General features: G+C 35.8%; 1 protein-coding gene and 1 long non-coding RNA gene across 2 annotated transcripts; both read left to right on the forward strand.

Moving 5' to 3' along the window:
- The first annotated feature begins 2,820 nt into the window (after positions 1 to 2,820).
- On the forward strand, positions 2,821 to 4,734 carry LOC126810908 (uncharacterized). Its single transcript, XR_007675325.1, has 3 exons — positions 2,821 to 3,050; positions 3,669 to 3,744; positions 4,324 to 4,734. It is a non-coding gene; the product is annotated as an uncharacterized LOC126810908 (long non-coding RNA).
- Positions 4,735 to 10,049: 5,315 nt separating this feature from the next.
- LOC126810902 (mucin-2) lies at positions 10,050 to 15,170 on the forward strand. Its single transcript, XM_050536261.1, has 7 exons — positions 10,050 to 10,117; positions 11,102 to 11,190; positions 11,442 to 11,465; positions 11,822 to 12,154; positions 12,991 to 13,464; positions 14,086 to 14,158; positions 14,384 to 15,170. The coding sequence occupies exons 2-7, from the start codon at positions 11,133 to 11,135 to the stop codon at positions 14,754 to 14,756; spliced, it is 1,335 nt and encodes a 444-aa protein (XP_050392218.1). The 5' UTR covers positions 10,050 to 10,117; positions 11,102 to 11,132; the 3' UTR covers positions 14,757 to 15,170.
- The last annotated feature ends 920 nt before the right edge of the window (positions 15,171 to 16,090 follow it).

The raw sequence follows: 16,090 nt of genomic DNA on the forward strand, positions 1-16,090 counted from the left end.
TTCTTCTTTTGAAGTACGGATGATCCAGAGAGAGAGAGAGAGAGAGAGAGAGAAGAGAGAGAGAGAGAGATGGTGTTCACTCAACACAGACTAGGTCATTCTACGCACAAGAATGGGGTCGAACACGTAGCACTTCACACAATGACATACCTCTTGGTCTAAAGTGCATTCAATAGACCACTCTGCCACCCATCCCTTAATACCAGTTGGGGTTTGTTTAAACAATAAATATAAAGTACCCTGTGACAGAGAATCTCCGGGTGATTCTGAAGATACAGGCGTGGTGATGGAGAGGCCATTAATTGTCTCGATGTTTGAAGAAGATTTTGGTATCTCAGTAGATGTTCTATCATATTTTATTGTTGAACTATCTGTTGTTGGGAACACGTTTATATCAGTTCCAGCTAAATCTGTGGGTAATTCGGTATATTCAATCTGTGATTCACAGCTAATACTGAAGTTAATTCTTGAAACTAAAAAAGGGAAAATATAAATTCTCATAACTATGCATTACAATCATATTAAAATGTATTCATAATTATACATTATTCTAACATAGGAATGAAGATCAAGAAAAAAACCAAACAAACATAGGAATGAAGAAAAGATTTAACTGTAATTAAATATTAACTTCTATAAATTCGGAATTAGAATGGATGACCACTTCCCTGATTTTGTATTTAAAGATTAAAGGGACACCTACTTTTTATTCTTGATAAAATAGCAATATTCAAAAGTAGCATTTAAAATTTCACAATCATCGAAATATCAAAATATTTGATTAAATGTATACCTGATTGGACTTCAATGCATCCTGTAAAATCTGTATTCTGTAAATTTATTTTCTGTAGCGACAAATGTGTCGTCTGGTTTGGATTTACATGGAATATCATCAATAGCGTCCCCATGTCTGCACAATTATACTGACCACGTGACCCCACGTTTGCTACAGTAAAATCATATATACACCAGTTTGACTGAGAATTTTTGGGATCAAAATTCACCAGGTAGTCGGACTTGGTATGGTCAGGTTGTATTAACTGTAGTATACAGGAACAGTTGGTTATATTATCTCCAGGTTTAATATTTATATCTAAATATAATCTAGATCCTGTCTTTATATCATTACTACACATGTTGACTAAAGGAGCTGAAAATTAACAGAAAACTATATTATTAAAATGTATATTTTTATTTCATTACCACACGTTGATCACTGTGGCTGAAAATACACACGATTTAGCGGTACCGTTGGAAACTATATAAATATGATTTTTAAGGCATTAGAGATAACTCAGTGTTCTTATAGAACATGAATACAAAATTGATAGGGGTTGTCATCTTTTTTAGAGCAGTAATAGAATATAGATCAACAGTATATGAATATAAATTTGCTCTCCAAATCCTGCACTTGTCTGCAAAAAAATGAATGTAAATACCGTCATAAGTGATGATTTCTCTTTGTTTACGAACATTCGCGGCCTTTTTATAATAATGCCATGGCAGCCAAGCAAAAGCCGAATTTGCAGGAACAAACGTGGTTGATTGACTTTGTGGAAGGCAACCCGTGTTTCCATGCCAGAATGTGGAAATCCACATGCTCACATTTCACGCGAGAAAAACAACATCGAAAAAGTCCCATTGAAAAGAAATTTTTGATGGAATTATTGTAGACGGAATATATTATTGGAAAACAATTATAGCAGTTTTGTTCATCAAGGTGTTTAGATACATGTATATCCTTTTGGTTTGTGCTATGAAGGTTATATTGTCAGGACAGCGGCGCTACGGCCTACTCATATATCGAATTCCAACTGTCAAGTGTTCTTTTACGTGTATGCCGCTTCCCATCAAAGCGACTTGACAGGCCCTCCGTACTGCACCATTATAAGTATAATTGTAATTGATTCATATGCTGAATATAACCTAAAAATCCAATGGGTCACATATGACAGAATATTACCGACACCCAAAACACCCAATGGATCACATGTGACATACCCATGTTCAACAATTTATTCTTTTCGTGGAAAACATTATACTTAGCCAAAACTGTTCCTATGTTATCTTTGAATACAAATTTTATTGTTTATTCAAATGAACCTGCGCTCTGTATCATAAGGTCTGTCTTTGAGTCAACTTGCGTGGTTCCGATTCCCCGGTTGTACGTGACAAGTAGTAGGATCGCCTGTCTAACCTCGTAGGTTTTCTCCGGTTTCCTCCCACTGCTAAAATCCCCTAAGCATATTAGTCCTGTAATGACCTAGTTTGTGTTGAGTGAACGTTAAGCCCCATTTCTGGCTCTCTATATTCAAATGAAGAACATGCAGTTTATCTAATTACGATATAAAATTCTTAAACTTTAGAGGTACTAATTGCGCGTCGGCTTTAAATAAAGGTAACCACATTACATCTTGTCAGTTGGTTGTAAAATTTGGTTTACTCGGAACAATATGTTAATTTGTGGGTGGCCGTAATTAATTTGGGTCATATATAACTTCGTGGGTTTCCCAGGGTTAAACAGACGTGTAGGGACTAGTACACGTCTTCCTGGTAATGCGAAATTTAAAGCAACGGAAATGTGCATGTGCAGACTTATTCAGCTTTTCGTAATAAAAACGATAGAATTAGATACCTTGCCTTGTATTACAATTAATATTGATAATACGAAGATTGATAATATTATCCATTCCTATGTTTGGTTGTTTTTTTTTCTTGATCTTCATTCCTATGTTAGAATAATGTATAATTATAAATACATTTTAATATGATTGTAATGCATAGTTAAGAGAATTTATATTTCCCTTTCTTTTTAGTTTCAAGAATTAACTTCAGTATAAGCTGTGAATCACGGATTGAATATACCGAATTACCCACAGATTCAGTTGGAACTGATATAACCGTGTTCCCAACAACAGATAGTTCAACAATAAAATATGATAGAACATCTACTGAGATACCAAAATCGTCTTCAAACATCGAGACAATTAATAACCTCTCCATCATAACGCCTGTATCTTCAGAACCACCCGGAGATTCACTGTCACAAGGTACTTTATCTTTATTGTTTAAACAAACCCCAACTGGTATTAAGTGATGGGAGGGGGGGGGGGGGCAGAGTGGTCTATCGCATGCTCTTTAGACCAAGAGTTATGTCATTGTGTGAAGTGCTACGTGTTCGATCCCATTCTTGTGCGTAGATTGGTCTAGTTTGTGTTGAGTGGACACCATCTCTCTATCTCGCTCTCTCTCTCTCTCTCTGGAACATGTGACTATCCGTACATCAAAGGCAGAATTAAGGCGTTATTATTTTTCCTTCTGCTTTCAGTGGAATAGTGACTTCCTATGTAGTATAAGATTTTTAAATCATAATTGCACTTCGTATTTATTTCTGATGGATTAGCTGTTTTAATATTTCTTTTATTGAATCTATATGAAATTCACCGTCTTCATTAGCCCAGTCGGAACAGAACAGTAGGACGTTAAACCCCATGTCATATATGAAATTCAACGATTTTCTTAAAGCAGACAGGAAACTTGAACAACCATATTAAATAAAAGACTAAGGGGCTGTTAAACCCAGATAATATGATATTCATTTATTATCTCAAGAAAGATGATGAATTGTTCAGTGACTAAATGATTTCTTGTTTCTCTATTACGACTAGTTGATGTTGTTATTATTGTGGTGCTGAGTGTAACTGTTGTTATTGTTATTATTTACATCATTACCATGTGCATTTGGTAAGTACAACATTTGTTATAATCTAATACCCCCGCCAAACCGGGATGACGTCCTTCACGTTTGCCGGCGACCTTGTGCATTTTCAGGTCGCCGTACGATCGCAACAGTGCAGTAAAGACGCCCACCCGGTCTGACGGGGGCATAATATAATCAACCACCAATAGTTCGTGTCCTATTTCAATAAAAGTCAGATTATAATTTCGCAGTTTGTTCCTAATTCAGAAAGTTCACCTTATCGGAATCTAATTCAGTTAATCTCCCTAAACTTATGCTTAACACCGTAATGTTGTAAATAACGTATTTATTGCCTGTTCGTATTCACAAGCATTGATGATTTGATACATTTGCAAGATATATTACATCCAAAGATCTAGTATGATTTGAGATATAAATAATATTTTTTTCCAACACTGTAGGTAAATCGAAACTTAATTAAAACAATAATCGTAAAAAGTTATCAACTCAAAAACAAAAAACATTATACTCGATAAATCTGATTTGATAATTTATTGTAGTCTAAATCTAACAGGTTCTGCTATTTTAAATTAAACCGGTGTGATTTTTTTTTGATTTTTAAGCAAACTAAAAACGAAAGAGCAGAGGAATGATAAACATCTGGAGACAATAAATCCTGGCTTCTCTCAGACCGATACTAACTTCCGGGATAATGACGAGGTTACATTTGATACTCTAGGTGATAATGGGTCTATTAGGGTTGCTTCTGAAAATGGTGTTAATCTGATTTATGCAATACCAAACAAAAGTGGTAATATGGAAAACAATAACCGCTTTTTCGATTCTGATCACGTCTCTATACACCCTGTTAAGCCAGAATCACGCGAAATGCAGCCAACAGCCGCCATTGCAACTAATCGGGATGGGGAGGGAGATCTACTGTATTGATTAATGTTTAATTTATTATAGTAAGCGCAACCGTAAAAACACCCGTGATTTGTCCCAACCGAATGACCAGACGTTGTCCCTAATTAGGTCCTGTAACCTGTTGTAATTAGAGGTAACCAGTGTAAATAACAGGCCAATTGCCTACACATGAACATAAGCAGTTCATATATGGGCGGCTTATCCGACGGCCCTATTTCACTCGAAAAGAGATACACTGTCAAAAATGAAATTGGACGTTTTTGATTTTTGTCTTAATAATGAGTAATTGCTCCACCAATCGTCAGACATTCAGCATTTCGTCGTGGCATGCTCCTAATCAACCGTCCAATCACGATTTGGGCCAATCTAACCCACTCCTCTTGCAGTGTCACGGCCAATTCTTGCAGTGTTGTCGGTTGACGTTGACGTCGACGAACACGTCTCCCGATCATGTCCCATACATGCTCTATAGGGGAAAGGTCAAGACTCGTGGCTGGCCAAGGCATATGGACAATATGGTGACGCTGGAGGTAGTCATTCACGACACGAGCGCGGTGGGCACGGGCATTATCATCTTGAAAGATGAAACGTCGACCTGCACGTTGATCAAAGGGTCGAAATATCGGTGCCAGGATGTGGTCACGGTAGTACACACCAGTAACTCTTCCTTGAACAATATGCAAGTCCGTTCTGCCAGTCATGGTGATTCCTCCCCACACCATAACAGACCCACGCCCGAATCTGTCATGCTGTCTGACGTTAACGCGCCCATCGACGATTACTACGCTGCCTACACCACTGACGCCTGTTTGCCATGTGCTGGCGAGTTAATGGAGGCACAACACGCGGCCATCGCGCATGCAAATGGGCTGCGTGTAGACGATTTCTAATTGTTTGGGTGTTAAATCGAATTCCTGTAACTTGGTACAAGTTTACAGAAAGCTGATTGGCCGTTTGACCTCGATTTCGCAGGACCTGTGTACGAATGTATCCATCCTGGGCTTGTGCAGTGACTCTAGGACAACCTAAACGAGGTCTATCATCAACATTGTGTGTTTGCTGGTACCGGTTCCACAGTCTGCTGATCACAGACTTTGAAACATTAAGCATGTTGGCTACTGCTCGCTGTGTAGAACCCATTTGAAGCATGCCAATAGCACGTAGACGTTCATCTTGTTGAAGACGTTTCATTGCGAATAAAACCTAACACACTAAAGCAAAGATCGATAAACAGTAAATTTTATGCAAGAACCGATAGGAAAGCAAACATGGATAGGATAAACCAGCACCCGGCAGTTTTCATCAACCCTTCCTTGAAGTGTCCAATTTGACAATGAACCCCATCCCACTTGTATAGCGCTATTGCGTGTCGCACGCGCAGCTCAGTGGTTCTGTTGGGGCGATGAACTTCATCTGTGAACATACTCTCAAAGCATGTCAAGTGTCCAAGACTATTTATCAAATCACAGCCTGCATAGGTATTTGCATTTCAACATCACCTACTTTTTTTGAAGCGTATATTACATTAATATGTGCTTTTAGACCCATGTTCGTCTATTTTAAAGTTCCAAAGAATAGAACCATACACCCTTTAAGCTAGTTCATATGTTTCGTATGCTAATAGTCGGATTCTTGATAATAATATGTATTTTATTAGTAAAATGGACACAGATCACTAAAGATTTCCCCATTGACTCCAATGTTAATTCTCGTATCTTAGACCGGCTCTAACTTTTTCCCAAATTTTCGTTGGGTAGAACGCTTTCTACCACAGATGGAGCAACATGTGGCAACCACTTGCCCAAAAGCACGTATGAGGTTCTTCATGAAAAACTTGAGATACACAAGCTGGAAGTAGAGACAAGTAAACATGCAATTTCAGGCCCAACATTTCAACGTAACCAACCTCTCAACTCTTGTATCCTTCCGCATCAAAATTATGAATATTCACCAAAACCTGGCAGAAAATGTATTTTCAAACCCTTTTCCTCAATTCTACACCAAAAAGTCAACAAAAATCGCCATGCAAAAGGGGAAAAAAGGAAAAGGGAGAGGAAGATTAAAAATAGCTTTGGCCCTTGTTTCGTGGGTGACGGCGTAGGAATATTTGGTGATCTGTGTCCTATATAGGGGTGAAACTTCAGGGATCACCAAAAGGCCTTTTTTATTTCCTTCCCATGTGTTCTGGCAACATGCCGGTGAAAGAAAATCAAAATCAAAGAATAACTGTAAAAATGATGGCCCTTTAAGTACACATGCTGCTTTATGTACACTGGTGCATCTCAGGTCCATAGGCCTTTTGTGCTAAAATTTAAAAATCTTTCTTATTAAAGGCAGTATCTGAGTTCTGTGAAAAAATTAGACAAGTAACAAAGAAACTACATACAAAACACTCATAATTTGGAATTTTTTTCAAAAATATAATTTTTTACTGCCATGTGATGAAAAATGTACAAAATTTACATGTAGCATCTCTCAAAATACCAATAATTTTCCACTTTTTTAAATATCCGGACGGACAAGAAATATATTTTTAGAATCTGTGGACAATATGCAAACAGAAAAAATGCAAACCAGTTGCAATGATTGTAATATTAGAGATCTATACTGAAACATGTATGCCTACCCCCTGAACATGCCACTGATTGTATTAATCTAATCTATGGTTGCAGAACTTACATTACCAAAGGAATCTGTCTAACAGCTATGTTTTACCATCCCTGGCTAACATATGCACATATAAACTAAAATAGGTGCAATAAATATGAATTATGGTTAAAAATAGGCCTTGATGAATGAAAAAAATGCCATATTTGGTCTATGATCACCCCTCTCTAACAGAAGGGTCACAGAATACACAATTTTCACAAATTTGGGAATAATTCAATGTTTCCAACATCTCAAACCTCAGAGGCATGTTACAAATTTGTATTGCAATCCTTGTGCTGAAGCAAGATGTCTGGAACTTTACATTAATTTCCTGAAAAAATGAAGTCAAAAAAGTAGTCATGACAGACTTGACAACATAAAAAGAGGCCTGAAAAGGAGAAAAATTAACATTTTATTGTTTTATAGGCAACATAAATGCAGCAAACACCACAAATGCTGGATTTTGATAAGAAAATATTGAACATTAAACTGACATTTACACATCTACACCAGTTTTATATCTGGGTCTGGTCTCATTGGCCTGAAATGCCTCAGGGTTAGAAATCCTTGAAATGCACAAAAAAAATATTTTTGGGTGAAAAATAACATTCTTAGCTGTAATTCAACCACAAATTCCAATTAAGATCATTTACATGTCAACACAGGTGCATTTAAATCCCTCAAAACACATTAATAGAAAAGGGTGGGGTGGGGCATTTATTGCCTCTCTAAACAGAATGATGGAGTAAAAAATGTCTAGAAAGGCTGGGATATTGCTTCCTACATGAAGGAAATGCAAGAATTTAATGTTTCAAAGAAGAAAAAAATGCTTATTCTGGGTAAAATAGTGGCAAAATTGAGCCAACCCCTGTTTTGAACATTTTGTACAAACCCATCTGCTGTACATTATTAACTCAGTGTAACCAATTTTCAATTTTCTGTAGGAAAGCTGGAGCTATTTCTAAACCTGACAAACATGTAGATCCCATCTAAGTTATATTAGCAAAGAAAATATGGGCATTTTTAGACATTTTGACTCATTTTAGTAGTCATGAAAATATTAATTTCTACATCCAAATGGGGGGAATCTCAAGATTTTTTGTGAATATTCCTGATTTTTAGACAAAATTTGGTGAAATTTCAATACTGTTCATTTTATCTGTGCTTTCTGAGACTGAATAAGCCAACATTGGGCATTAGAATATTTTACTTACTGTTAAAAATTCAATAAAAATTGAAAATTGAGAAATTTGCAGTAAAATCACAATTTTTCTTCAAAACTTTGATTTTTTTTTTTTTAATTAACTTTTTTTAGTTTTTCTGTAGCCAAACTATTTTATTCATATTTTCTGAGAATTTAATCTTCATATTTTCAAAACTAAGGCATATCAGTGACAGCCTGGACACAGATCACTAAAGATTTCCCCATTGACTCCAATGTTAATTCTCGTATCTTAGACCGGCTCTAACTTTTTCCCAAATTTTCGTTGGGTAGAACGCTTTCTACCACAGATGGAGCAACATGTGGCAACCACTTGCCCAAAAGCACGTATGAGGTTCTTCATGAAAAACTTGAGATACACAAGCTGGAAGTAGAGACAAGTAAACATGCAATTTCAGGCATAACATTTCAACGTAACCAACCTCTCAACTCTTGTATCCTTCCGCATCAAAATTATGAATATTCACCAAAACCTGGCAGAAAATGTATTTTCAAACCCTTTTCCTCAATTCTACACCAAAAAGTCAACAAAAATCGCCATGCAAAAGGGTGACGGCGTAGGAATATTTGGTGATCTGTGTCCAAATGTGAATATTAACTTAATCTTATATCGATCGTATAATAGGGGACACAACTCTGGAAAACGTAGTTGGACTCAGACTAGCAATTATTTGCCCATTGACTTCAATGTTAAATGGCTGTAACATCACAGGCTGTAGCTTTTTTCTCAACATTCCGTTGGTTCCAATCTTTATAGGCACAATGGGGACAACATTTGGCAATCTCCTCATCATAATTTTGTAGGGGGTTGACCATTTAGATTTTTTGCTACACGGATTTGAAGTTGACTGGGGTGAAAATCTCACTTCCGACACAATGACTGCTCTGCAGAAAGACACTTTACACCCCCTATCCCTCCGCTGTAATATCATCAGTATTACCCAAAACTGCTATGAAATTGCAAATTTGATCCCTTTTCTCCAATTCTAGACCAAAAAGTCAACCCAAAAATGCAGGAAGAGGGGAGAAAAAATTTAAGGGAAAAATTGTCTATTTATAACTCGCACTACATTCGTCCATCATGAAATAAGGGGAAATAATTACTAGTCTTAGTCCAGTTGATGCTTGAAATAATCACATCACTGTCTATAGATTCCATTGAGCAAGCCTAGCAAAAATAAAAACGGCAAACCTTTCTCAATATTTGTATCAGGTGGTTGTGACATATTGGGGTCTCTGTGGTTATAAAGATTAAGATCATCATAGGAATGTTCATACATGTTACAGATCAAGATATGTCATGAATGTAACATTGAAGTCAATTGGGGGAAATATTTATGATTTAATAAATTTTTTAGTTTGCAACAAAAGGTTTACCTGTTTCCAAAGGGTCACTATCGCTGAACCATGAACACAAAATATTGTAACCATTTTCCTAAGCCAGAGCTTTGTCTTTGACTTACACTATTTGTATTGAAAACTATGCGAACTCCTGCTATAGATATGGTTATGTGACGATGATAGTTAGAGGTATTTTCCTTCCTGGTTTAATTGATAGAAGGCAGGTACACATACGACTGGTTACTTGTTCTTATTGTTTATATCAATATTATTGTCAGGTAAGAGAAACTACATATATTCATTCACACAATCGTGTGACTTATTTAACAGGCGATATAATAATAAGATTTAACTGTTTACAAAACTGTATTATTGTTATTGTTTATATCAGCAACATCTCAAGGTGACTTACATATACATTATTACAACTTTATATGTTGACTTATTTAGAGACAATCTTTTTTCTGTTATACTATGTTAACATGGACAGAATAGACAACAGTAAATGATCACTGATCATTAAAAGAGCTAAAAATATGTAATTCAATTTTTCTATTAAATCGAAATTTTCGAATTAAAAACACGTATTAAAATTTTTCATTAGTCAATTTCATTCAATATTGGTTTTGTTATCTTACCTAGAAAATATAGGATCCTAATATCCAATATTTAAGACATAATGAACAATGTAAAAACACGTGAGTCGTGTATTCTATTGCTTCAGTCGCCATTTGTAACAAACAAAGAAACACTTTCCCTACATTAGTAATTAGTAATGACTTATTAACAAACGACACAATGATAATAAAAAAAACTTGAAGAAGGACCAAACAGACGTGAACGACTGTCTTTCAATTGGGACTGTTTACGTATTGCACCAAACATAACTGATTAGAAATTACAATACTTTCTAAAAAAAATGAACATAAATCACTTTATATGCATTCATATATTACATTAAAATATGCTTTTAGAACCATGTTCGTCTATTTTAAGGTTCCAATGAATAGATCCATACACCCTTTAAGCATGTATAAAGTAATATGATTAATATCATACACTGCTAGTTAACATATTCATATTTATTTCGTATGCTAATAGTCGAATGTATTTTTGATGGTAGGTGGACTGTTTACTAATACCCGAAGACTGTGATTATAATATGTTTTTTTTATTGGTAATTATGGACTAAACATGTACAATAAGATTGAACAAATGGTGAATATTATTTCCTTATCGTTTCTTTTTATATTTAATACTAGAGTTAGTCACACGACTGAAATAATCAACATTATGTTTGTACGAGGAGGTTTTGTTTGGGTAATGCTGTTAATTTTACCAATCATATACGGTAAGTGTGTGTCTATTGTCTTTGATTGAAATATATTTATATATATATCAATACGACACGATATTCAAATGGAATAATGTAATTAAGACGAGATTCTTAAACTGTAATATAAGAATTGATAAACGTATATATGTAATCACTATCATAATTATACGTGTAAATTTATATGTCAATAAAACAGTAAATTTGTAACCGTAAAAAACAATAACAGTTAGGACAGTTTAATATTTCTATGAAAAATTCATTTTCAGGCAAAAGATGTGAATCTGAAGATGGTATAGTATTATTGTTTTTCTGTCTCAATTCTATTTCGTCTCGCGAATTTGTATTTTTTGGTTGAATTCGTATATGTTTTGTTTTGTATGTTCGTTGTTGAACAGTTCCTGTGTATTCCCTATATAAACTTGTATTATTAAAACTGTTGCATCACGTCGAAAAGAATAGTCTGTGAAACTGTATGAAGCGAAAGGCAAAGTCGAGTAAATCGAAAGTTTACTCCCAAAATCGAGGAAAAACCGAATACCAAATAAATAATAGTTCTTTTCTTATTAATTATTCACATTATTTTGAGGTAATATTGGAAAAGGCGATAGAATCTTATTTTTGACTACACTAGTTACCTATTTTTCAGCTATCAACATTTGTGGTGATGAAGTAAAGACAGGATCCAAATTATATTTAGACATTAATATACAACCTAAAGATAATATTGATCACTGTACCTGTGTACTACAATCTGACCAAGACGCAGCCCAATCAGTTCAGTTTTATTCTGTACCTCCATCATATTGGTGGGAATATACCTTAACTATTACTAAACCACTAATATCAGGAAGGTTTGACTGTAGATACAACACACCTGTACTTCTATTTAATGTCAAACATACAGAAACTCTTGATATACTACTACAGAAAGAAATTCAGCCAACTTCCAATTTTACACGATGTGTTTGGATTAATTCAAGTAATAGAAAGTTTACCTCATCTGTCTATAATATATTCTCGCCTATGGAAAGATAATTACATAGTTTTCGAGATAACGTCGTTTGAGAATCTGTCGGAAAGTGATTCCTTTCCAATAGCGCCAAAGAATCATTACAAATGCTAAAATACTCCAAGATATACATGTGTCAATCACACATTGCAGTCACGATCGTCTATTTCAAAATTAAACTATTTCTTTGCAAGTTATCCATATATTATCACAATGACAGAAACATGATAAATGTATTTCTATAAGAGAACGGCAGATCTTTTCGCTTTATAACCCTTTATACATGATTCAATTCCGTCTTACCAATTCAATAGACCGGTTGATACATAAAAGTAAGACATTAAACCCCATTTCATTTCTGCCTTATGTACTTAAAGATACATTATGGGAGATTAGATAAAGAGCTGGAAGTTATCGCTATAATTGTTAAAAACTAGATAATGTAAAGGGAATTTGCTGAAATTTTTTGTCAAATTGATCCACTATGAACCGAGATTTTGTCGATTGGATTTTCGGTCTAGCCTCGATCATCATTACCAAAGTCGGCAGGATAAAAACATAGCCTCGATTATCCATTTATTGATTAAAATATGAATGGAAGTCGAACAGGAAATCGAAGCCTAATCCAATAAACATCCCAGCGATGACATCGAGAGTTGGTTATGGTCTGGATAAATTAATTAATGTCTAATTAATAATTTAGATAACATTTCAAGCCTAAAGAAAGACCTGCAATAGGCAGATTCAACTCTTGCATAATGTATGTCTAATTATTGTACATTTAATACTTCGTTTTATCATTGTAGCCACTAATGTAAGTATATCTTGCAACGGAATGACAGAGAGTTCCCCGGCCACTACAACTAGTAATACACCCAAAAGCCCCCCAACTCAGCAACCAACAGATACTTCATTGACTTCCACAAATGGTGAAGCTACTACGACAATAATTCAATCAAGAACAACAACCCCAACTCACACGTCCTCGGCTACAAATCTTACGTCAGCAATACCATCTAGTTCCAAAACAAGTATCTCGCTTATGATTACTAACACAACGTCATTTACAGCTTCAACTACTGACTCCAGTACCACTGCAAGTACTTCGGAAACTCGTGGAGAATCAACAACATCAAGTGTTGCAGGATCGGCCAGCGATTCATCAACATCAGTTGAAAACGTGACAAAAAACCCAAGTTCTTCTTATACAGGATCTGGAGAGACCCCCACTGAAACAACAACTTTATACGTAGCTCCAGATGGTCTATCAGACACACAAGGTAATCACCCTCTTTCTTTTGACATTTCTTTCTGAATTATGGGCCCTGATTGTACGAAAAATCACGTTTTTGGCTTGTTGTCCCTCTGGAGGTCACAATTATTATCCGATTATAATAATAAAAAAAACGTTTGATTATATCACCGTTACGCCGTAATGAAGGTTGAGTTTGAATTACATGAAAATCGGACCAAAACTGCCGGACAAAATGGCCGTCGCTTGTACGCGAATCGTGTAAAAATATGTTATATCAAGGTTGTGAACCCTGTAGAGGTCACAAATTTAATCCGATTTTGATGAAACTTGAAATGCATGTTTATAACCCAAAGATTTTGGTTCCTTTCGATATTTGCGCATATCGGATCGTAACTTCCTGAATTATGGCCCCTGATTGTACGAAATCGCCTTTTTTCGGTTGTGGTCCCTCTGAAGGTCATAATTATTATCTGATTTCAAAAAAATGTTTGATTATATCACCGTTACACCGTAATAAATGTTGAATTCGAATTTCGTGAAAATCGGACCAAAAGCTTGTTCTCTATCCATCTCTTGCAAAATGTGGGCGTATCCTGGCTGACAGCCGCTGTTTTTTTAAAATTCAATTTACTTCTATATTTTATAGTTGGTGCTATTATTGGTGGAGTGTTAGGTATTATATTGGTTATTGGTGGCGTGCTACTCGCTATATTAGTATGGTAAGATTATTCAACAACATTAAATATTACGTTAAGTTCATTTTCATTAATTTGAATTCGTCGATTTTAATTTTATTTTTCGAGTGTCAATTTTGACAAGAAGTAAGAGTAAATGTAGAAAATATACAATAGTCATGCTTTTGTTTTAAAATGTCATTCTTCACGAGAGCTTGAAACTCACTTTATTCCTATTCAAAAAATATTTATTTTATTTTTTTATTTTAGGAGATGTTACAGAAATAGGACACCAGAAGAAGATACCACGTATACTTCCTTAGATCTACAAAATAATATAACGCCTACGGATGTGACGTATCAAGGTCTTCAACATATCCCACCACCTTTGACGACCACCACTTTAACCCACCAGCCACCCAGGAGTCACGCTAACGGACACCTCAAATCGCCCCAACAAACATCCACAGTCGACTCTGATCCAAATTCCACATCAATATCATCTTATGAAAACCTCGTGTCTTGTCAACCGACGGTCCCCGGTGAAACCTATGAAAACCTTACTTCACATGAACACATAATGAATCATCCAAATCAACAATCATCCCCAGTCCACGAATATGAAAATTTCTCTGGTACTTGAGATAAGACTAAATGTAACACAATAAACCGGCGATGCGTTTCGCCTGAACAATATTTTGTGATACAATTTCTGAAAGACAATGTTCATTTCTTTCATTTCTACAAATGTGGACGTATATTTCCGTCGCCCCTGTCTGTGTGAATGGGTGTGTGTGGGTGTGTGTGGTTGTGTGTGCGTCGCCTACAGGCCGCAATTCATACGTGATCCTCTTGAAACCTTACATACTTATTCCTTTTATGCTAAGGATCATCCCTATTGTTTTTAGTGCATGTCCGACCCCCAAGGACAGAGCCACACCCATTTCTTGTATTTGTTTGTTTGTCGTATACAGGCCGCACTTCTTAACCTATCATCTTGAAACTTTACATACTTATTCTTTATACCCTATGGAATATCCCTATTGTTTGTGGTGCATGCCCAACCCCCAGTGGCAGAGCCACGCACATTTTCTTTTGCGTGTGAGTGTCACATATAGGCCACAATTCTTAATCGATCGTCTTAAAAAATTTTCATACTTATTCCTTATATCCTAAGGATGATCCCTATTGTTTTTTGGTGCATGCCCGACCCTCAGTGACAGAGCCACGCCTATTTCGTGTATTTGTTTGTTTGTCATCTACAGGTCTCATTTCTTAACGTATCATCTTGAAACTTTACATACCTATTCCTTATATCCTAAGACTGACCTATTGTTTATGGTGCATGCCCAACCCACAGGGGTAGAGCCACGCCCATTTTCATTTTGTGTGCCTGTGTGTCGCCTACAGGCCACAATTCTTAATCGATCCTTTTGAAACTTTTTATACCCATTCCTATACCCTAAGGATGATCCCTATTGTTTTTTGGGTGATTGCCCGATCCCCATTTTTTCTTTGTGTGTGTATTGCCTACAGGCCATGATTGTTAATGGATCGTCTTGGAACTTGGCTTATGTATTCCTTATAGCCTAAGGACGGCAACTATTGATTTTGTCCCGACACCCAGGAGCAGAGCCACGCCCAATTTTTGTGTTTATCATATACAGGTCGCAATTCTGAATGTATCAGCCCGAAGGCCACAATTCTGGATGGATTATCTTTGAATTTGCTATAGTTATTCCTTTTACCCTAAGGATGTTGGTGCTGCCCCCCCCCCCCTCGCGCCATTTGTTGATATATTGTCTGTAAATGATATACAGGTTGCAATTATTAACAGATTTGGATCCAATTCGGAATTGCGGGGAGGATATTGAACAATATAAATATGTACCACCCTGTTATTGAAATGATTGATATGGTGAATTTAAACAAAATCTGTTAATTATTGCAACCTGTAGAGTATTTACTGATAAATAT

This window comes from Patella vulgata, chromosome 2, assembly GCF_932274485.2.
Source record: "Patella vulgata chromosome 2, xgPatVulg1.2, whole genome shotgun sequence".
NCBI lineage: Eukaryota > Metazoa > Mollusca > Gastropoda > Patellidae > Patella > Patella vulgata.